Source organism: Prosopis cineraria, unplaced genomic scaffold (genome assembly GCF_029017545.1).
Source record: "Prosopis cineraria cultivar Desert tree isolate PC_DT_omini unplaced genomic scaffold, ASM2901754v1 PC12, whole genome shotgun sequence".
NCBI lineage: Eukaryota > Viridiplantae > Streptophyta > Magnoliopsida > Fabales > Fabaceae > Prosopis > Prosopis cineraria.
The window spans coordinates 38772063-38794523 of record NW_026555343.1 but is presented as its reverse complement, the minus strand read 5'-3'; the positions used below and the strand labels follow the sequence as shown (position 1 = coordinate 38794523).

The window sequence follows — 22461 nt, the reverse complement described above, 5'->3', positions numbered from 1 at the left end:
GGGGCTAAACCTTTGACAAACCAATATTTGAATTTTCGCTGGAGAAGTGTACACGTTTGGTGTCCAACTATGGCTCCAAAAGGATTCTCTCTAATAGGAATATAATACATTCGCGCACAACAGAAAAACCTTTTCATTTAGTAGATCATTTCCCCAATTCGACCTTATCGATCTCTCATATCTCACCGGCAGGAGAAGGAACCTCGATCTCCGGTATCTCAATCATTGTTAGAAAAGGGCCTGGCTCTGGCGAGATGCTAAGGGGGATCACTCCGTCCCTGGTAAGAAGGATACATGGTGTTTATTTCAAGCAATCAATTCCTCAAATCAACTAATACAAAATCATATTTTGTGATTTAAAGAGGAGGTTGGATGCACTTGCATCTCCAACTCTTGCTTCTTCCATGTAAAACTCATTTCCTGCCATCACTTGAGTGTGCTGTTTTCTTCTTCAGATCGGTCTCAAAATGACGTGTGTGATCTGTTTGCTTATCAGGTCATATTGCTTCGCCTCGTTCTGTTTTCCCGCGCAGGAAGAAGCAGATCGTGTCGTACAAACGTCGCTCCAGATCCAGTGACAGTGAGGGAGTACATGCGATTTTAATTTACGAAACCGATCTTGACCATCTGCTGACCGACGGTTGAGATCTGCGTTCAAATTTAATACGACATCGTTCCTTGACTTGTATCGGACAAGACATTCATGACGCCAGTTTCTCCCAATTCTGCCCAGTCAAACCCAATTGTAATTCCTTCTAACCCTCTCCTGCACGCTTTATCGTTTCAATCTCTTTCTTTTCTTCTGCTAGACGCACCGATTTTCTGTTTCATCCTCTTTCTGATGCCAAACTCTCTAGTCTCCTCGAATATTTGGTTGTTCTTCTTTCTGAAATGCTAGGGTTCTAATAATTTGATTCCGTCTTTCTTTGCTGCTGCTGCTGCTTATTGTCTCGGTCCGACGGTTTCAAGATTGATTGGTGATCCAATGCACTATTCTCGAAGCTCTGTTTAAAAGCGTTGTGTGGAGAAGGCATTTGGGGTCGGTCCTTTTCCTGCCAGCTGTGAGATCGTGGAGCTGACTATTGACGCATCTGCTTAAAAGTGGCACCGCTTTGACTGCGAAATTCGGTAATGACTCGTTTATATTGGAGACTTCGTTAACTTCATATTCGAAATTGGCTTTGAATTATACAGTTCAGAGTGCTAGTTTGGTACTTGGGAACTGTTTGAATTTCGGGTGCTTTAGATTGGTGCGTATTATTTGAAATCGAATTCAGTATTCTCTGTTATGGTATAGAGTATTGGAACAGGGAAGCCTGGCCAAGATAGCTTTTGAGAAAAGCATAGGTTCTGTTCGGAGCATTATTTTGATTAGGGATGAGTCTTGAGTTATCGAGATGCATATGAATAGTTTCTTGGATGCTATTAGATATTTTAGAGCAATCATGGAATCTTCACGGAATTATATTTGTAATGTCACAGTTGAAACAGCCTCAAACTTAAAATGATGCAATAAAAGAAAAATTGAGCTTAAGTTAGCTAACAGCAGACGCTGAAATCTTGCCTGTATTGCGATGATGTTGCGATAAGGAGAGGAGCTAGAGATTTGACTGAGTTACGAATATAAACTAGATTTTTTTTTTCCCTGTGCGATTTGCAAGATAGATAATAATTTTAGGGAATATGACTTATTTGAAAGAAAAAATTGAAAAATGTTAGAAAGAAAAAAAAAATAAAAAATGTGATTGTTGCACTGTGTAAAAAATAAGAGATAACTGTTAAAAAGAAGTAAAAGATAAGGAGGCGGAAAAAAAAAATTCATTGGCTTTCTGGTTTAGGGTACTTTTATTCGTCTTAAGTAAGGTTCAATTATAGTAGATTGATGATGACAATCGCAGATATAGTTTAATGGTGTTATGAATAAGCTTCTTCTTTTTCTTTTTATTCTGTTTGTTTTTTGTTTAATGTAATGTTTTTAGTCTCTATTGATGTTTTCTTGACTCTTTGGCCGGTGGTTTTATATACCGAACTATATACATACATACATACATACATATATATATATATATATATCAGAGAGATTGAAAATTTCACTTCTATTGCCATTTGTATTTTGTATATCTTAGTGAAGTTTTCTATATCCATTCAGGTACTGTGGTAGTTAGATTATTGAAAACAAGCTATATGCCTTTCATCTGGGGCAGTATATGCGGACATGTGACACAATAGTTTTGTGAGCGAAGAGGATCTGACTTTTGTCACCATAATTATGGATTCTTCTTTTCTCATGGGTAGCATAATTTCAGAGCCTCGTGATGATATGGAATTTGAATCGCATGAAGCTGCCTATGCATTTTATAAGGAATATGCTAGGTCTGTGGGGTTTGGCACTGCCAAATTGAGTAGTCGTCGGTCTAGAGCATCAAAAGAATTTATTGATGCCAAGTTTTCATGTATAAGATATGGTAATAAACAGCAATCTGATGATGCAATCAATCCACGCCCGTCTCCAAAAATTGGTTGTAAAGCAAGCATGCATGTGAAAAGAAGGCAAGATGGCAAGTGGTATGTCTATAGCTTTGTGAAAGAGCACAATCATGAGCTTTTACCTGCTCAGGCTCATTTTTTCAGGAGTCATAGGAGTAATGATCCACTTGGTAATGATGTCCGCATGCGAAGGCGGAAGAATTTGACTGCAGTTTCCAATTGTTTAGTGCATATCAAAATGTTGATTGTCTAGAGAACTTTTTGAGAAATCTACATGATAAGGGACGGAGTTTGGTTCTAGAAACTGGGCATGCCCAATTGCTTCTTGAACTCTTTATGCACATGCAGGAAGAAAATCCAAAATTCTTCTATGCTGTTGATTTGAATGAAGAGCATCGACTGAGAAATGTGTTCTGGGTTGATGCCAAAGGTGTGGAAGATTATACTTACTTTGGTGATGTTGTTTCTTTTGACACAACATATTTCACCAGCAAGTATAAAATACCATTGGTACTTTTTATTGGAGTAAACCATCATATTCAACCCACATTGCTTGGTTGTGCGTTGATTGCTGATGAGACCAATTACACTTTTGCTTGGTTACTGCAAACATGGTTAATTGCAATGGGGGGCCGAGCTCCACAAGTGATTCTTACTGATCAAAATGAGGCCATGAAAATAGCTGTTGCTGCTGTTCTTCCAGGTACACGACATTGTTTTTGTTTGTGGCATATTTTGGAAAAGATACCAAGACAGCTTGAATTTTTAAGTGCATGGCATGATAATTTCATGGAAAAATTCAACAAATGTATATATAAATCATGGACAGAGGAACAGTTTGAAAAGAGATGGTGGAAGTTGGTTGATAAGTTTAATTTGAGAGATGTTGGATGGATCCAATCTTTATACAATGATCGGACACGTTGGGTGCCAACTTTTATGAGGGAGATCTCTTTTGTTGGATTGTCCACTAGCTCTCGTGCAGAAAGTTTAAGTGCTTTGTTTGACAACTATGTTCAGTGTGATACTTCGTTGAGAGAATTTTTAGAGCGTTACAGAATGATTCTTGAAGAAAGGTACGAAGAAGAAGCCAAAGCAAATTTTGATGCCTGGCATGAAACACCTGAATTAAAATCTCCTTCCCCTTTTGAGAAACAAATGTTATTCGTTTACACGCATGAAATTTTTAAGAAGTTCCAAGTTGAAGTTATGGGTGCGGCTGCATGCCATCTTAAAATGGAAAATGATGGTGTGGCTGCAACATATACTGTGAAAGACTTCGAAGATGATCAAAGTTATGTGGTAGAGTGGAACAAATCTAACTCAGATATATGCTGCTCCTGTCGCTCATTTGAATATAAGGGTTATATTTGTAGGCATGCTATTGTTGTTCTACAAATGTCTGGGTTTTTCAGCTTACCACCCAAGTATGTGTTGCAACGATTGACAAATGCTGCTATGAGCAAGCATCCTATCAGTGAAAGATTAGATGAGGTGCAATCCAAGGTCCGACGGCTCAATGATTTATGTAGACGAGCCATAATATTGGGTGAAGAGGGTTCTTTGTCTCAAGAAAGTTATTATATTGCTTTAGGTGCCATAAGAGAAGCCTTAAAGCAATGCACAAGCATGAACTCTGTTGAGAACGATGCAAGACTTGATGCTTTAGTTACTCAAGTATGCAATGTGGAAGAAGAGCATCAATCTGGTAATGCTTTTAACAAGAAAGTTCCTGATCCAAGGATGACTAGTGGGAACAAGGCTGCGAGGAATGGTGTGGCTGCTAGGGAAGTAGGAATTGCAGAAAATACTGAAGGAAATAAGGGGAAGGTCAGTGAGTTTATGGATATGTGATTGATCTTTGTTCTTATTTTATTTTAAATTATTTACGAGTTTTCCTTCTTTATTATGTAATAGGCATCTCAACTAGAAGCAGTGAGCGGCCAAGATGGTTTTCACCAAATGGTATGCCATGTCCTTACGTCCTTCTATTTTTAAAAATAGAAACGTGCCCTTTGCTTTACTTTTGGCTTCAATGGCTTATAGATTTTTGGATGCAAAAATACTATTGCATCAAATTTCAAGAGGTGTGTGTGTGTGTGTGTGTCACGTGCTTGCTTATGGTGATGGTTGTAAAGCTTTTGGATTGACTGTGATATGTTATTAGGTAACCGCGCAATCATGCAATGTCCATTCATCTTCCGACTGCATTCAACATATCTCTATTCTTGATGATGTTTAGTTTATTATCTCGACGCTTTGTTGAATACCATGAAGCACGAATTTGGAATGACTTTAATGTCTGTATATGTTGTTACAGGAACTGACAGATATGAGGCAACATAATGTCCTGCCTATGCAGTTTCATAGTATGGTGCCTTCTCTGTTCCATACGTCAACACAGTATCATAACGCATCTGCAACTCACTTGCATGAGAATTGCCTTCCTCGTTAGCCGAATGATGATGATAGTTTACTTTGTAAAGAATCCAAGATTTTGTATAGAAGTTTACGGAACAGAATGTTCGAAATGTATTCTGTAGAGGATCGGTGTGATAAATAGAGGCATCTTTCAATCTTGGTTCTCATTTAAGTAAGTTTTTATGTCGAGTATGTATGTAAATGGACATACATATGATTATAATCAGTGGTGCTAGGTAGGAAAGAAATTCTGAATATAGAAAACAAAGGAATGAACATGAAAATGGAATAAGTCAATATTATCGTGTTTATTATTACTTATCTTTTTCTTTTTGGGTAAAAGAGATGGCAAAACCCGGGAGAGTCAGAGAGATTGAAAAATAACCCAAGACCTATGCGACAAGGCATTCAGATGGGACGTGATAACCTTTATTTACGCTGGTAATTTTCTTGTAGATACACCAGTGAGTTGATGTGCATGCCAATTTTTTAAACAAGATTTATTTTTTAAGCTGTTTTAATACAAAGTTGAGTTCCAAATCTTTTTTATATTTAAAATTAAAATGCGGAAAAATGAATATATACATTGAAGTAAAAAGTAATGTTTACACTATGGAATCTTAAAATCGGTAACTACGGAATTACTATAGCTGTATTCTCAATTCTGTGTGAGATGCAAGGATACTACAATCTTTCGGAATGAGATTAAAGATGAAAAGATTAAATTAAACTTAAATAAGGACACTTTTTTTTTTAAGTCTAAAGTAAGGATAAAAAGCTTTTGAGTAAATTGGTTTAAAAGTTTAATGCTTTCATTCTATGATTTGCACCCTTGAAAGTAAGAATTTGCAAGTGAGATTTACTAATTTATGAAGAAAAAACTTATTAAATATATCATTACTTGAGAATAAGTCACTAAAAATTTGACTAATTGTTAAAGCATTAGTTTAAAAGTTAATGATTAAAATCGTAATAGATCGATGGTTAGATTAGTCATTAATAAAGCATTTTATTAAACTGATAAAGCATGAGTTTAATGGTTTATCAATTCAATTAATTAGGTTGGCTTGCTTTTTAATACCATGCTTGATAAGTTTTTTTTTAATAATAAATTAACAAATCTTATTTGCAAGTTTTTTTTGTCATAAATTAATAAATCTAACTTGTAAATTCTGGTTTGTGTTTAAACTAAACATGTCTTGAAGTGGCAATAACCACCTCTACTAGGATGAGCTCTGGTTAAGAAAAATACTTTTATTCTTCTAGAGATCCTAAAATTATTTTTAGCCTTCACTAGTACTGGAGTTTGGTATAATATAGCATTTTTTCGGGGGGAAGGGGGGGGTTGTCTGGTATAAGTGTTGCATCTTGCATGGAAAATGAATTATATAAAGATGGATTGTGAACGGTATGAATATTAAAATAGAAAAAATATAATAAAATCTTTAAATTATATAAATGATAATTTAATATTTTAAAATGTCATAATTTTATTAAAGCTCCTACGGACTTTTGTATCAATAAATTTTAAAGTGAAAAGATCATTTTACCCTTATTGAAAATAACAAACCTCAATAATAAATTTTACTTAAAAAATAAAAACTTTTTTTTGTAAATTACAAGAATTAAACAAAAAATTATAATTTGCTAAGTATAATTTCTGTTATTAAAAAAAGTTATTAAGATAACAAGTCTCAATTATAACTTTTACTTAAAGAATAACAACCTTTATTTTATAAATCATAAGAGTTGAAAAAGTTATCAATTTATCAAGTGTAATTTATGTTATTAAAAAAAGTTATCGAAATAACAAGCTTCAATTACAATTTTTATTTAAAGAATAACAAATTTTATTTCAAAAATCGTAAGAGTTGAATAAAAATCTACAACTTGTCAATAAAAATAAAATAAAATTTTTAATTTAAAATTTATTAACATTGAATCAATATAATTATAATATTTCAATGGATTAAATTATCATTTGTACAATTTAAAAAGATTTTATTATCCTTTTTTCATTAAAATATTTATATTATAGTTTATCAAAAAAATATTTATATTATATATAGAAGACATAAATATATAAAGCCGTGCAATAACGATTTGTGCGTGTCTGATTTATAAATATTTTTAATTTTAATTTTAATTTTAATTTTATTATATAGATTGATATTGATAATTTGATATACTAAAAGTCTGAGATAAATAATGGTGATATTGATTTTTTCTTTTGTCCCTGACGTTTTATCCGAACTGAGTCTCAGACGCATGTTGCCTAGACATGCGATCCTGCTGATTTTCGTTGAACTCAAGGCTAACAAGCCCAACAGGGAATAATTCGTTGGTCGAGTCAAATTGGTTTCCCAGCGTCTCAAACGCCATGGCATTGTGCTCGAGCTTGTGTCCTCAGATTTCACATTACTTCAGAGGAAGAATCATCTACCCTTTCTCCATCACATCACCCAATTCTGTATCTTTTAGAACCTTTTCTTCTCAGATATCCAATGCCTCAGCTCAAGGTATTCAATTCAGACTACCCCCTTGTTGCGAATTTGAGCTGCAATTTCGTGATAGGGCATGCCTTCTGGTTTCTTTATCAAGTTTAAAATGATAAAATTAATTAACGTTTATATTTTGCCGTGCTTGTAAACGTTATGCTCAGTTGTGCGTAGAACAGGTTTTTAATAACAGTTATGACAAATTAAAAATTGCAGTTACTTTGTGCGTAGAACAGGTTTTTAATAACAGATATGACAAAATTAAAAATTGCAGTCAGCAAGGCACTTATGGTGTGGTCAATGTAATTGTCTGAACTCTGAGGCTGTGGAACCCAATGTGCTTTGAGCCTTTGACTGCTAGCTTAATTTTACTTTATTGAGTGCCACTTGTAAGTTAATTTTGACTCTTATTCGATGTCATCATGTAATTTTTGAACTTCAATGCTGAAATTTTCAGTACGATCTCTCCCTTTCACGGAAGAGTAACTCGCATTTTTTGGTATATACATAAATGAAATTTTTGTATTTGATAAATGTATAATTCCAGGAGATGAGTGAATCACAAGGCATTGAGGTTGAGCGTAGCATTTGCTGTAGCATGATATAAATTCAGATAAACTTCTAAAGATTTGTTTAAAATGAGATGTCTAATTCGCTAATTGTGACACAAGAAACTGAAAAGGGTGTATAAGATCCACATCCTATTCTAGCAACGCTGAAGCAGATACAAGGCTAAAATACCAGTATGTACTCTGCCAATATGTTTTTCTATCCCACTGAACCAAACTATTATTTTGTGCTTTCAGTAAATGAGGCACCACGTGTTGGCTTTTTAGGCATCGGAATTATGGGCTCTCCAATGGCACAAAATCTGTTAAAAGCTGGGTATGGATCAACATAACTTCTTCATTGTATTTTTAGGAATAGCTACAATGTAACAAAGGATAAAATTTAATTACTACCCAAAGAGTAAAATTAGTCTGCATATGCATTTTTTTTTAATTTTCCTGTTACTGTAGAAGTGCGTGTTTACATGGTTGAATTAATAGTGGGTTACTTATCAAAATTCTTGTTTGGCTTATTTCATTGTTCTGGCCAATTGTTTGAGTTGACAATAATTTCTAGTTAAAACTATATAGATTGAATAGAGTTGACAATGACAAGTCTATCACAAACTTAAGCAATTCTATGTTTGATCTGCAGATGTGACCTGACTGTTTGGAATAGGACCAAGAGCAAATGTGATCCATTAATTAGCTTGGGAGCAAAGTAAGTTTTTGAAATACATATTTCCATATAAATGCATCTTTTCTATGTAACATAATGATAAAATTTCCACGCCATTACTATTAGCAAATGTGCATTATGGATTGGATGAGGTACTGAGGTTCTTTTTTTAAGTCTCTGGTATTAACCTTTAATGCAGACATGGTTTATATATTAGGGTGTGCAGACACACATTTTTTGTATGCTGGACAATAAATGTACGTCTGCTGTTAATATAGAGCACAGAAAGTTAGTATTCATTCCATCTTCACTTTCTAGTCACCAGAAGTTCTGGAAGTATCCTCATTTAATTGACATTCTAGTAGTACTAGTAGTAGATAAACTTGTTCAGCTTTTTGAACTTATCTAGCGGCAAGGGTGTGTCTTTACTGCTCATAGAACCTATATATGAAAGTTAATATGATTCCACTGGAGATCTTAAATATGTTTCACATGAATTTGTTTCTGCAGATATAACTCATCTCCTGAGGAAGTAGCTGCTTCTTGCGATTTCACATTTGCCATGCTTGCTGACCCTCGGAGTGCTGTACGTATACTTCAGCTTTGTTTACTTGATGTCCAATTGTATGTCAGCACTCAATTGTTATCTTTTCCCCATTCCAGGTGGATGTTGCCTGTGGAAAGCATGGGGCTGCAAATGGATTGGGTCCAGGAAAAGGGTGCAATGTGCAAACTCAAACTCTTTTCAGTATTTTTCTACAATTTGACACATAATGTCATTTGAAATGGTTGTTGACTCTTTTGCACATCAAACACAGCATTATTTCTTCCCCATCTCCTCATGCCTTATAGTCTCACTTCCTAGAAACTTTACCTCCAGCCTGATTTAGCATATCCATGGCTGTCAAGAGTTAAAACATTGTTATTTTTGTGGATTGCATACTAATATATGCAATCCATAACACTTAATTGCTTGTTTATTTTTCAAAAGAAGTGTTGAAGATGTATCATGTAACAACTAATGGTGTTTTTTGCAATTTCCTCCATAGTCTGACAAGCGGCGTGATACCTATATTCAGATATGTAGATGTTTCAACAGTCGATGGGATCACATCTAAATTGATTAGCGGGCATGTCAAATCTACTGGAGCATTATTTTTGGAGGTGCAGTGCATTATAGCTTCATTTTAGATTCTCCTTGATTCTTCATTGGTGCAATTAGGATATGCATCATTTAACCCTTCTGTGCGGCAAATGTCGTAATTCCTACCAAGTCATTTTGGTGCCCACAGGCTCCAGTTTCAGGTTCCAAGAAGCCTGCAGAAGATGGACAGCTGATATTTCTAACAGCAGGTAAAGTTCTGTATTGTTGTCTATCAGTTCCATAATTTTGCAGGGAAGGAAATTTTTAAGAAACTTTTTCAACTTTATTTACCAGAATGAAAGTCAACTGGGATGCACAATATAAAATTGAACCAGTGCCGGCAACTGCAGATGCTTGAAATTTCCTTTAAACGAGTTATAATGTCATCCGCTAGCTGAATTTTCTTTTCATGTCATCATCCTTATTTGTAAGGAAAACAATATCATCCTGATGGCGATGGCAATCAGACTGTGCATTTCTACCCAGCAAATGGGACCTTACCAGCTCCAAAATATTTGCGATGTTTCAGGTGATAAAGATCTTTATGACACAATTTCTCCTTTTCTGGACATAATGGGGAAGGTATGTAGTCCTTTTTTCATTATTCTTGGTCCTTCATGCCAAGTAAAATAGTTAATTGATTCACAGCTAATTATGTTTCTATGCAGTCAAGATTTTACCTAGGAAATGTTGGAAATGGAGCTGCAATGAAACTTGTTGTCAATATGATTATGGGCAGGTTTTGTACAGTTGGTTGCTCACTATTTGATGTGATTTATCCTTACATTAATGACTGAGGTAACAATATTTATATCCATATTTTTCCATCGATCACAGTATGATGGCATCCTTTTCTGAAGGATTACTTCTCACAGAGAAAGTGGGGCTGGATCCTAAAGTACTAGTGGAGGTATTTCCTACTCCGCAAAATCTTGCTACCATAATTATAAAAAACTTATCCTCAAAAAAATTGTTTTGGTTATTATGACTGAAATTTGCTATCGTTGCCCATGCTTTCAAAGGGCCAAGTAGAAGTTATGTCCCTTAAAATCATGTTGATAGGGATAGTAAAGAGACTGAGTTTTTTTTTTCTTCTGGAATGCTTGAAATAAGTGTTTCTTCCTGTATATGTGTTGAGTCTGTCTATTCATGTTCTAGGGTTGCTTGCTCATAGCTTGATCTGTCTTTCTTCCTTGTATTATATTTATTTTTATCTTGTGATTCCTCTTTGTTGGTCATTGATAAAGAAGTATTTATTTTGTAAGCACTAGAAAATAAATATTCTTTAGGAGCTTTACGAATCGTGATATTGCAGGTTGTTTCACAGGGTGCCATTAGTGCGCCAATGTACTCAACCAAGGGCCCATCCATGATTCAGTCACTCTATCCAACTGCATTTCCCCTTAAGCATCAGCAGAAGGTATCTACATGCTATAATTTTGAAAATTAAACCAGACCAGCCAATTCAAGTGATAAACCAATAAGCTTATAGACTCGGTCTCCAGGCTTAACTGACTTGCTTAAGGGTTACTTAAAGGCCATTGATCCTCTACATCGTGGATGGAATAATGCGTGCACTGCTTCAATTGATGTTCTTGATAATAGCTGCGCATTGTATGTGTGTGTACTTACAGACAAAGGACAAAATAAATTAACAAAATTGATTATCAAATACCTCCTCCTGTCCTCTTTATAAAATGTATGGGACATCTTTCGCGTGCTGTAAGTTATCATGTTTTTCGTCATCTGTGCAATGTCTCTAGTAGGGGTAAAATGAGAAGATTATTCCAACTTTATGTTCACCACCTTGTAGTAAGGAATACCTTTTGTGTTTGCAAAACACTTTATAAATAGGATTGGAGGAAATACTAAAATAAATAAATCTGGTCTGTACTATGTGGATATGATCTGAATGGTCCAAATCTTTTAGAAAGTAATAGTATCACAACTTTGAAGAATCCCTATTCTTCATTTTCCTGGTTTAATTATGAGTTTGAATTTTAAACATCAATAGAAACTCCTGTTCTGCCAACTTGCTGAGAACTCTTTGTTATTTTCTGACACTAAGATCAATGGTGGTGGCAGGACATGAGGCTTGCCCTAGGGTTAGCAGAATCTGTTTCGCAATCTACTCCAATTGCTGCGGCTGCTAATGAGTTATATAAAGTTGCGAAATCCCATGGCCTTGGGGATCAGGACTTCTCTGCAGTCATTGAAGCATTGAAGGCCAAAATGGAACATTCATCCAATGAGTGACCACAGCTTCTTTTGATGACAGACACTAGGCTTGCTAGCAATGCAGCTCCATTTTACTGCTTTCTTTTTTCAGAAAAGTGACTGAATTGATGTGTGAGCATCGTAAGTTCCCTGACCTTTGTTATGATCAAATTATAAAAATCCAATCCCAACTCAATATACTGATAAACAAAGTCGATTACAGCATTGATATAGCATCAAACATAAGCAACAGAATAAAAATGCAGCAGAAAAGAAATAGAGAGCGAGCTGTGTCCACAGAGGAGAGAATCACACCAGAGAGAGATCACAAAATCATTCCACGCCCTACTCATTCTACCCTCTCCTCATATATAGCACTGGGTTCACATTTAGCATTCTCTCTCAATTCTATTATTTTTAACCACATCATACAGAGCAGCATAGGCACAACCGACACCACCACTCTTCTTGAATGATCCCAATCCACAGGTCCTTCTGGGGTCCCACCAATATTTGGAAGATTCATGACATTACCCTTCTCATAGAAATTGACCTTGTCCTCAAGGTCAGGAGATGAAAAAATAGCATAAAGAAATAGCCAAAGAAACTCGTTCGTGAATACAGGAAGGAATTCCGTCTTGAACCAATCCAGAAATGATAGTAACAGGCACGAGGAATACTTGGGAGAATCCATTTGAAAAGTCAACTTGAAAGTAGCAACCCATTTAGATGAAAATAACCCAAAGCCTTGGAATAGACAAACATGATCGAGGAATGCATGTCATGGTTACTACCCAAAGGGAGAAGCATCACTTCACTCAATGTCATCGCAAGAAGAGTATTGGGAATGGAATGACAATGAAAGAAAAATAAAAAACCAAATTGCCTTCCTGTGGTGCCACCAGTAGAAACAAGACAATGATCATTTATGTGGGCAATAATTTGAGAAAGAGATCCTTCACCACTAAATTGCAATTGAGAGGGTGTGATACAAATCCCAAAGACCTTTAATGAAAATAGCAATCTGTCACACCGTTAACAAATATTTCATTAGCCTAAGTACTTAACACATCTAACATATTAATTATAATTTTATCATATAATCGTCATTCATATTAAGTTATTGATAATAAAAGCAAAATATTTAAACTTATTGTAGAATTTTAGCAAAATCTTTGCTATAAGTTGGACTTTCAAAAATCTTTACAACTTGCTAAAAAGAACATCCACATAGCATTCAGAGTTCTACTCCGATACAATATAAACATATACAAACCAAAATTATTTAAATAAGGATTTCGCCTATATGATTCGCAGAGAGACTCTATGCTTCTTATTTCAAGGAATCCCTTAAGGTCTATTGCAAAGTAGGTCCACTTCTATTATTTGAAGACTAAAAATTCTTTCAGTGAATAACGTTCCAAAATAATAATAATAAATAAAAATAATAATCATAAATATATACAATAAAAAACAAGAGGCTAATCTATTTGCTGATGGTATTAGAAGATAACAACACAATTTTATCTTGATAATTGAGTAACAAAAATAGAAGAAAGAAAATAGAGAATTATAATTAACAAATTAGGAATATATCTTTTATACAAAACAAATCATAGAAATACAATTTTTAAAAGCAAAAATATAACTTGAAAAAATTTGTTTTCTGTTAAAACCTAAACAGAATGAATAATAGGTGTGAACACATAGTTCATGAGGATATGTAACATCTGGCGTGGCTAAAAGTCACGAAAAATAGACACAAGCATAAAGCTCACGAATAACAAGCGTAAATCATATTCACGAAATTATACCCTCCCTTTCATGTGTGTTGGTCGACACACAAAGCTAGCACTTTCAAAGTATCCTGCTAACTGAGTATGCCATAGCATACTAAGGATTAATAAAACTGTCGTTAGCAACCGACGTTTTGTATTCAATCCTATAAAACATTTATGTCACACAAAGAGTCCAAAATTCCTTAATTATGAAGCATAAATAACTTTTTTACCTATAATTTATCCAATCTATGCATGTACAATACTTTTTAAGAGAAATAAAATACCATAAGAGTGTCTACATAATTAAAGTTGAATAATAAATAAACTAATTACATATAAATTAGCTTAACCATAAGATACAATTAAAAAAGTTTAGAACATTAAAATAAATAATTAAACAAAATAAGAGAAAGATCATTACTTTTATTTATTGAGGAATGTTATTTACTTACTTGATATATCACTAAATTCTTAAAATTCTTTTCTTACAACTTCAATCAAACTTTTCTTTTTCTGAAGTTCCTATTAGACATAATAAAATTTTAATAAATCTTTTAAAAAATTAAATCTATTTTACATACATCCTCATTTATACCTCTAAATTCTCCATTTTATTTTTAGCCAAACTAATTGCATTGTTATAACACAATCCTAATTATACTTCTTAAATCATCCTTTGCCAAGAATCAATGTAAATGATATACAATATATATATATATATATATATTTTCTCCGTTCAAAAATATAAAATATTTTTTAAAAAGTTGGATGTTCAAAATATAAGGCATTTTTAATTTTTTGAGATATAATTATTATTTTTTTTAAAGCACTCCTATTGATAATGACTTTATATTTATTGTAGGGTATTTAATAATGATAAATATGAAAAGATATGATTAATTTAAAAGTAAGCAATTATTTTATTTGAGGGTAAGATTCGGCTAAAAATATCTTATATTTTTTTACGAAGGGAGTATATCATTATTTTCCTGTACAATAACAAAACTGAAGCCTTCAATTTAACATTAGTTAAATAAACAATCCTTCCCCTACACGTACAGCTCTAGTTAAAAAGGCAAGGAAAGAGTTTAAAATTGAACATATAAAGCAAGAGAAACATCAATGTCTAACACTCACACAGCACACACATCAACAGCACAGAGAAGAACATGAAAAATTCAACTCACTAAATCAGCATCAGCGGAACAGGGGAAGAGAAGAATTCGACCATGTGCACAGGGGAGGGAAGGAACTTAGATTCAGACTTCTTATAGCAACAGCCCAACTACTCAGCTGCGTGGACGAGGAAGGAATGGAGGCAGAGGAGAATCCGGCGAGGGGGAGCGGCTGAGAAGAATGGCAGACGTTTGGAAGTTGGATGAAGAATCTCGAAGCACTTCTCTCTCTTTTTCTCTCGGCGGATCAAAACTGGAAATGAAGAGGGAATAAGAAAAATATACACATGCTGATAAGCGTGGGTGTGTTTTTATCACCCTTTTAAAGGGCAAAGAGGTAATTTCACAAAGCAAAAATAAAATAGGCCTGCATTATATATACGAGATATTACACAATATTAAGGAGTAGGGCAAGAAGATGCGTGGCACATTCTTGACTTCATTGAGCAACCTACAAATTTGAAGAAAATTAACCAAATAAGGAATAAATGATTTGGGTTTTATGTCCACGAAGAAATCACATAATGTCATTGTTTTTAAAACCGAACCGGATCGATCAGTCCGATCGGTGAACCGGTGACTCAACCATGTGTCCGGTCCGGTTTTCTTTTTATTGTGTTTTAAGTTAACCCGGGTGACCCGGGATTAACCCGCCCAACCCCTCGGTTCAGGCGGGTTGGGCGGGTTGAAATTTAAAAAAAAAATTGATAATGATTAACCAAGATATATATTTATTTTTGACATGATAATGATTAATGATAGGTCAATAGAAGTCATGGGGTAAAAAAAATATACTTATGTCAGATGAGGGGATGAAAGAAGCAAAAAGAAATCAAAAAGTATAAATATATATTATATTATATTATTTTTTTAATTTGAATTATTTAATTAAATAATTTTTAGAATATATCACTTTCATTTATTATCTTTTATTTTAAAATAAATTTTTATTTCTATTATTTTAACTCATTGAAATTTTTTTATCATTTAATTAACCTTATTTTAAAAAAATATAGAAATGTTGTTATACTTTATTATTGTTAGAATTATTATTATATGTTATATGAGATATTAAGACTTGAATATGTATGAATGTATTGAGAATTAATATATTTTTAATTTAAATTATATTATTTTATTATGACCGGTCTAATTTCGATTTGACTCCTGGTTGAACCCATGACTCTTGATCTCTGCATTTAACCGATTCAATGATCGATCCGGTTTTCAATACCTTGCATGATGTATATCCACTAAAGCACCGCTTAAAGAGGAATCAAAAGTCAAACAGCAAGCATTTCCTACCGGCTATCCTAGCTTTCAACTGGCGTAAGTCAGAACCAAAAGTCAAACACCAAGCCTTCCAATCATCCCCTGGGTCAAACTAGAATATATAGAATGGGAACAAAGCTGGGAAGCTAGTACAGGGCAGAGGTGTCATCTTCGCAACATAAATGAGAAAGTGAATTTGCCCAACATTAAAAGTTTTCCCATAACATATCTTAAAAACCCAAAAATCATGTGAAGAAAACCATCCAAAAGTTTCCAAGTCCCCCTTTGCGGCCTTCATTCAAAAATGTAGAATATAAACCATAATCATAATCCACGCTAATAGTAATCTTGTCTTGAACTTAATGAATTCTTGAGGTGGAAATTTTGATGTTTATTGGAGGAAACTACCTACCTAGGTTCAACTCTTTATTGAGATAGGTGTCATACCTCATTCAGTACATGAGGAAAGTTTTTGATGAAAATAAAAATGAGATAAAAAATATACTCTTTTAATTCTATTTATAAGACAAAAAAAAATTATTTTGATCTTATTTATGAGGTACCTCAATAATTATTATATTTATTTTTACTCTTTTGCCCCTATTCAATATTAGGAAGATTATTAAATGTTAGAGTATTTTATTTTTAAAGTATACATATTTAATAGGGGTAAAATTAAAAAGTTATTAAATTTTTAAATAAAATTAATGAAATTTAATGTTTTCCTTAATTTTAATAAAAATATTATAAGTGACTTATAAATAGAACTGAAGATGATATTTAGTAAGGTAGTGAAAGTGAGATCAAAATTTGATTGTAGTAAGAAGGATGGAATTGAGTTCTCAATGGAATATGATGGAAGTGAATTTCATAATTTTTAATAAGAATGAGTTTTTAACATAATTGAAAACCCACACACCAAACAAGCAAATTTTATAGTTTTACTCTCACTCTCACTTTTTCAATCCCAATTCCACAATATCAAACAAGAGATAATGCCCAACCGTGCAATTAACTGATTACCTTCAAAACATCATCAAATATTAAATATTAATACACCACCAACAGGAACAGGAACAGGCGATATCATCCCCTCAAAATTTCTCAATATTATATATATATATATATAAAATAAATCATGTTATTTATATTTGTAAGCAATAAATGTATAATATGATTTATTCTTATTTGTATTATATAATCCATGTGACATGTGACTGGTTTAGTTACACGCAAAATACAATAATGGCATATATTTAATTTTAATTTCGGCCAGAATTAGGCTAATTAAACGTGTTTTTCCGAAACAAGAAAAATAGTTGAATCAATCAAACTCTACAACTTCTGGCAAAAAAAAAAAAATCTAACTCTACGACTACAAGGTGGCCACAACACCGTGGCTTGGTGGTTAGTACAACTGACGCAACCACTTCCTCGGCACTCTATTGGTCTGTGTCTCCACGCGCTTCATCTCACGCGCGGTTCATATCCGCGAAAACAGTCACAACACTGCCGCACAAGTTACATCCTCCGGGTCCCATCTCCTTCTCCCGAATATATTCTCTCTTGAATCCGTTACCCTCCTCCCTTTCCCTTTTCTCTCTCGCTTTTTTCTTATTCCTTTTCTATCTCATTTTCTCGCCTTCCAAACACTCTCAACAATGAGCAACGACGCTTCCAAAAACGATACAACACGCGTCCCCGCTGCTGACGCCGATCTCCCCGCTGCCGCAGCTGGTAACTTCTATCGGAACCCCTAATTTTTGCGCCGTGATCTTTATTGCTGCTCGTATCTCTCGTGTTCGTGATTTGGTGCTATATGAATCTAACTTATAATATTAGCATGAATTCTGCATCTTCCGGCTACTACAAGCTAGCCTTTAAAAGAAAAAAAAAAACGGTGCTCGTTTACTTATAACCTTCGAAAATTGTTTTTCTATTAAAAACTGAGAATTTATCGTTATTATTACTGCTACGACTGATTGAAGAATATGATATAAATTCAGAAGTGTTTGTTTTTTATCTGTAGCTCTTAGTCCCGAGGATCGTGCTGATCTCGTTAATGCGCTCAAGGTAAGTTTATATCGATATCCTAGTCCTTTTCTATTGAAAAAAGGGTGGAATTTGACTAAGGGTCGCTTTCTTGGCTGGCAAAAAACTTATATACAGTAACTTTTGCTTTCTGGATGTGGGGTGGTGATACTGTTAGCAAATTTTATATGGAATGCTTTTCATTATTGGGAAGAAAGAAAGGTGGAGTCTATTGATGTATTGAATGAAAATAAATATCTACACAGGCTACCTTTTCATAATGATATTTTCAAAACCAAAGTCTTGCTATCAAGATGTACTTATCTGAGTTTTTATAGCGCATTTTTCACTGATATATCTACTGTTTTTGCAGGATAAACTTCAGCTCTTGGCTGGGCAGCATGTGGACATCCTTGACACGCTGTCACCCAAAGTCAGGGAACGCATGGAGGTTCTCAGAGGTCTGCAGGTATGATGTTTTTGAAAAAAAATTTCTTGCCCTTCTTGCCAACTCTTAATTTGGATTCCCTGGGTGAATTAGAAAAATGAGAAGGTAGTGGGTCCCACTTGAGTGGAGTCCATATGTGGAGGTGGGACCCACTATTCTTACTATCTCTATTCACCAAGATGAAATACCTCAGAGGATTTCAAATCTCAATTCTGCCGGCTCTGTCTGTTCCTTATAGTGTTCGTTGTATTTAATAGCTTTTACATATTTTTTGTTGCAACTAATTTTTAATTGTGTTTCAGTCATAATTTCTGTGGTATTTGTAGCTGCTAGTGTGTGTAATGTATATATGTGTATTGCATCCTTTCATGAAGGAAGTGCTTTCTGTTTTGAGTGTCTGATGAAAATGGTCATAACAGAATGTAAAACAGGTTGACATAGTGTGATTGATCACGATGTCATGTTGCAATACTTTATAGCCCAGATGCTTTAAGCCTCAGTAATGTTTGACATGCCATGATTCTTTCTATCTCTTGTCTTGTCTCTATCCTTGTGAATTTATTGTCTCAGTAGCAGTTGCAGTCAATTAGCATGTAGTGTCTGGTTTTGTTGTAATAGGGGCCATGTTGTTATGCTCCTTAATAGAGTCTACTTCCTCTGGCTTCTTTCAAAGAAGTGTCATTTTTTCATTAGTTTGGTACTCAAATGAAGGTTTCCATTTTTCCCCCTGCAGAGCCAACATGATGAGTTGGAGTCAAAGTTTTTGGAGGAGAGAGCATCATTGGAAGCTAGATACCAGAAGCTTTATGAACCACTTTTCACAAAGGTGTGTATGTTAGTGAGTTGCTGGTCCTTTTTTATCAGATGGCTTTCTTTGGCTTTGGAGATTTTTTGCTCAAATAGATTTTGTAATTTCATGGGCTATGTTCTCTTTGAATTTTTTTGATGGTTGCTATAGAGGTATGAGATTGTCAATGGCATAGTCGAGGTTGAGGGAATTACAGATGAAGCAGGGACAGACAAAGAGAAAGTTACGGAAGGTAACCCTTATGCTCTTGTTTGCTCATACAGTCACAGGCATTGATGTTTAATACTATTTTGGTTGTTCGTGTAATCAGAGAAAGGAGTTCCAGGCTTCTGGCTAACTGCAATGAAGACTAATGAGACATTGACTGATGAGGTGGCGGAATTTAATGTTTTTTTTTTTTCCTATATGTTTTTCACCAACTGAAGCGTCATAGAATTGTAATTGATTTCTTTTTCTGGAGCAGATCACTGAACGTGATGAAGGAGCTCTCAAATATCTTAAAGACATCAAGTGGAGTAAACTCGACAATCCCAAGGGTTTTAAGCTGGAGTTCTTTTTTTCTACAAATCCATATTTTAAGAATTCTGTTCTGATAAAAACGTATCACATGATTGATGATGATGATGATCCTATATTAGAGAAAGCAATAGGGTAACTAATGTCTCTTAATACTGTCATGTTTTGTTATGTTGACATTCGATGCATATCTTATATTGTTTTACTTTGTAGAATGGAGATTGAATGGTATCCAGGAAAGAACTTGACGCAAAAGATTTTGAAGAAGAAGCCAAAGAAAGGGTCAAAGAATGCTAAACCTATCACAAAAACAGAACAATGTGATAGTTTTTTCAACTTTTTCAACCCACCCCAGATCCCTGAGGAGGATGATATCGATGAAGATGCTGTAAGTTGCTATTTTATATTTATTATATTGGATGCAGCAGAATTACTTTTAATCATAATTGTCTTTTATGTGTGCATGGATAGGTTGAAGAGCTGCAGAGCTTGATGGAACATGATTATGACATTGGGTAAGTGACTGGTGCCTGCAATGCATGAGAAATATGTCGTATTCCTCTGATCTGAGTATGTGGCCTCTTGACTTATCTATTGGTCTCGTTGGCATTAGAATTTAGTGATGTAATGATCATAGTTATCTCTTACATGCATTTGCATCATTTGTAAATTGTTTCATTCCGATCTTATTTGCTGGGTGACAGTTGTCATGAGAGAAAAATGTATTTACTACATTTCTTTTCAAGTTCACGACACTGAAAAATAGAAAAAAGCCTGTGCATCATTTTGGTGATCTGATAATGAAGTGAAAAGGATTAGGATGTATAAAGCATAAATTGACCAGAGGAAGGCATTGTTGGCTTTTGCAGAATCTTGTGATGATAGATTTATCCAAAAGAATGTTTATGGTGTTGTATTGTTTTCTTGTTGAATCGTAATTACCTTGGTGTAATATGCAGTTCTACAATTCGGGATAAAATTATTCCCCATGCTGTGTCATGGTTTACTGGGGAGGCAGTACAGAATGAATTCGAGGATATAGAAGCTGATGAAGATGATTATGAAGATGAAGAGGAAGACGATGACGATGACGACGACGACGATGACAATGAGGAGGAAGAGGAGGAAGATGAGGACAAGGGACAGGAAGGCAAAAACCAGAAGGTATTGCTTGTTGCTTATTTGTCTATGGAGGTGTTTGGTGTATTGTTCTCCCTCATTATTTGACATCTTGAATCCATGGCGTTGGATATCCAAGTATAAGATACCTTGATATTTAAGCTTATGTTTGATATGACTGAAAATAGTTCCCTCACATGACAATTTAGTATCTAGGATGACATAGATCATCCTAAACCTCATTTACTGAACATAAACATCTTGGACATAGCCTAGAATTTAAGATATCGAGATCAAGATAATGGGGCACTGGATGCTTTTGACATTTCAATCATATCTGTTATGTATGTTATGATCAATGCTTTCATGGTTTTTACTGCAGAAAAGTGGCAGGGCCAGGGCTGGGAAAGGTCAGCGAGGTGAAGAGCCTCCTGAATGCAAGCAACAGTAGTGTCTGGTTGCACGTTGCAGGCAGAGATAGGTTTAGTGTCAGTGGAGTAAATACTGCGGATAGCTCTAGTTTACTTCTATTAAAACTTACAATCGAAATTTTTACTGTGTGGTCCTTTTTAAGTTGATTTTTTTGGGGCTGTTTAATGGGGTTCTTTGGGCTGCTCTCCGGTATTGTGAATTTTATTTCCATCTTTGAAGTTAGAAGTATTAATGTGTGCTTTGTCCATATTTGTCGTGTATTATACGACATTGTACATATATTCTTACATTACTCTGCTTTTTCTACAAAAGTTCAAATTCTGTCAACTTGTCTGTGTAAGAAAGAACAATAAAAGCACAACCTGAGATCAGGGTGCTTGAAGGAAGAATCATGCAAAGAATGAAAATAGCGGCCACGAGTTACCTATTATTTATTTGTTGCCTTTGTGAACAAATTTAGCTGTAACGACGCCCTCTTTTATCAAATTTTTGGGTGGTAAGTTGCGTCTTATTTATGAAGTAAATTACGGTAGCCATTTTACCGCCCAAAAATTTATTTAACCTCGTAAAATGTATATTAAATATTTTTTGGGTCATTATTAATTTAATCATAACTAATCTTTTTTTTTTATTGGTTGTGATGCAATCATGACATAAAAGACAATACTTATAAATAAAATCATTTTTAATTTAAACCCCTCGTTTTATTGTGATTAACGGAGCTTCAACTAAAGATACGACATTTAGATGGCATGATGAAGGGAAGAATGAAAATTTAAATTTTCTATATTTTTTTTCATTGTAGTATAACCTTTTCTTACACGTCTGTTTGACCGAATCACAACTTTCCTCTTAGTTGATCTTTTATCAGCAAGCATGAATCAA

At 34.3% G+C, this 22461-nt stretch overlaps 3 protein-coding genes across 3 annotated transcripts; all 3 read left to right on the top strand.

Moving 5' to 3' along the window:
• The first annotated feature begins 150 nt into the window (after positions 1 to 150).
• Positions 151 to 5063, top strand: LOC129288094 (protein FAR1-RELATED SEQUENCE 4-like). Its single transcript, XM_054924460.1, is given in 7 exon segments — positions 151 to 281; positions 497 to 745; positions 970 to 1128; positions 2150 to 2696; positions 2699 to 4317; positions 4405 to 4452; positions 4808 to 5063. Coding segments are annotated over 4 exon segments (2229 nt in total). The 5' UTR covers positions 151 to 281; positions 497 to 745; positions 970 to 1128; positions 2150 to 2269; the 3' UTR covers positions 4943 to 5063.
• Positions 5064 to 7136: 2073 nt separating this feature from the next.
• On the top strand, positions 7137 to 12219 carry LOC129288344 (glyoxylate/succinic semialdehyde reductase 2, chloroplastic). Its single transcript, XM_054924863.1, has 12 exons — positions 7137 to 7427; positions 8213 to 8291; positions 8610 to 8675; positions 9144 to 9219; positions 9297 to 9352; positions 9713 to 9797; positions 9926 to 9986; positions 10307 to 10359; positions 10446 to 10516; positions 10615 to 10687; positions 11093 to 11197; positions 11863 to 12219. Exons 1-12 carry the CDS (start codon positions 7289 to 7291, stop codon positions 12031 to 12033), a joined length of 1035 nt encoding a protein of 344 aa, XP_054780838.1. The 5' UTR covers positions 7137 to 7288; the 3' UTR covers positions 12034 to 12219.
• A 5581-nt stretch (positions 12220 to 17800) lies between these two features.
• LOC129288343 (nucleosome assembly protein 1;4-like) lies at positions 17801 to 22010 on the top strand. The gene is made up of 11 exons (XM_054924862.1): positions 17801 to 17959; positions 18252 to 18295; positions 18627 to 18722; positions 19435 to 19527; positions 19660 to 19741; positions 19820 to 19881; positions 19973 to 20160; positions 20239 to 20413; positions 20497 to 20540; positions 20985 to 21189; positions 21527 to 22010. Exons 1-11 carry the CDS (start codon positions 17884 to 17886, stop codon positions 21593 to 21595), a joined length of 1134 nt encoding a protein of 377 aa, XP_054780837.1. The 5' UTR covers positions 17801 to 17883; the 3' UTR covers positions 21596 to 22010.
• The last annotated feature ends 451 nt before the right edge of the window (positions 22011 to 22461 follow it).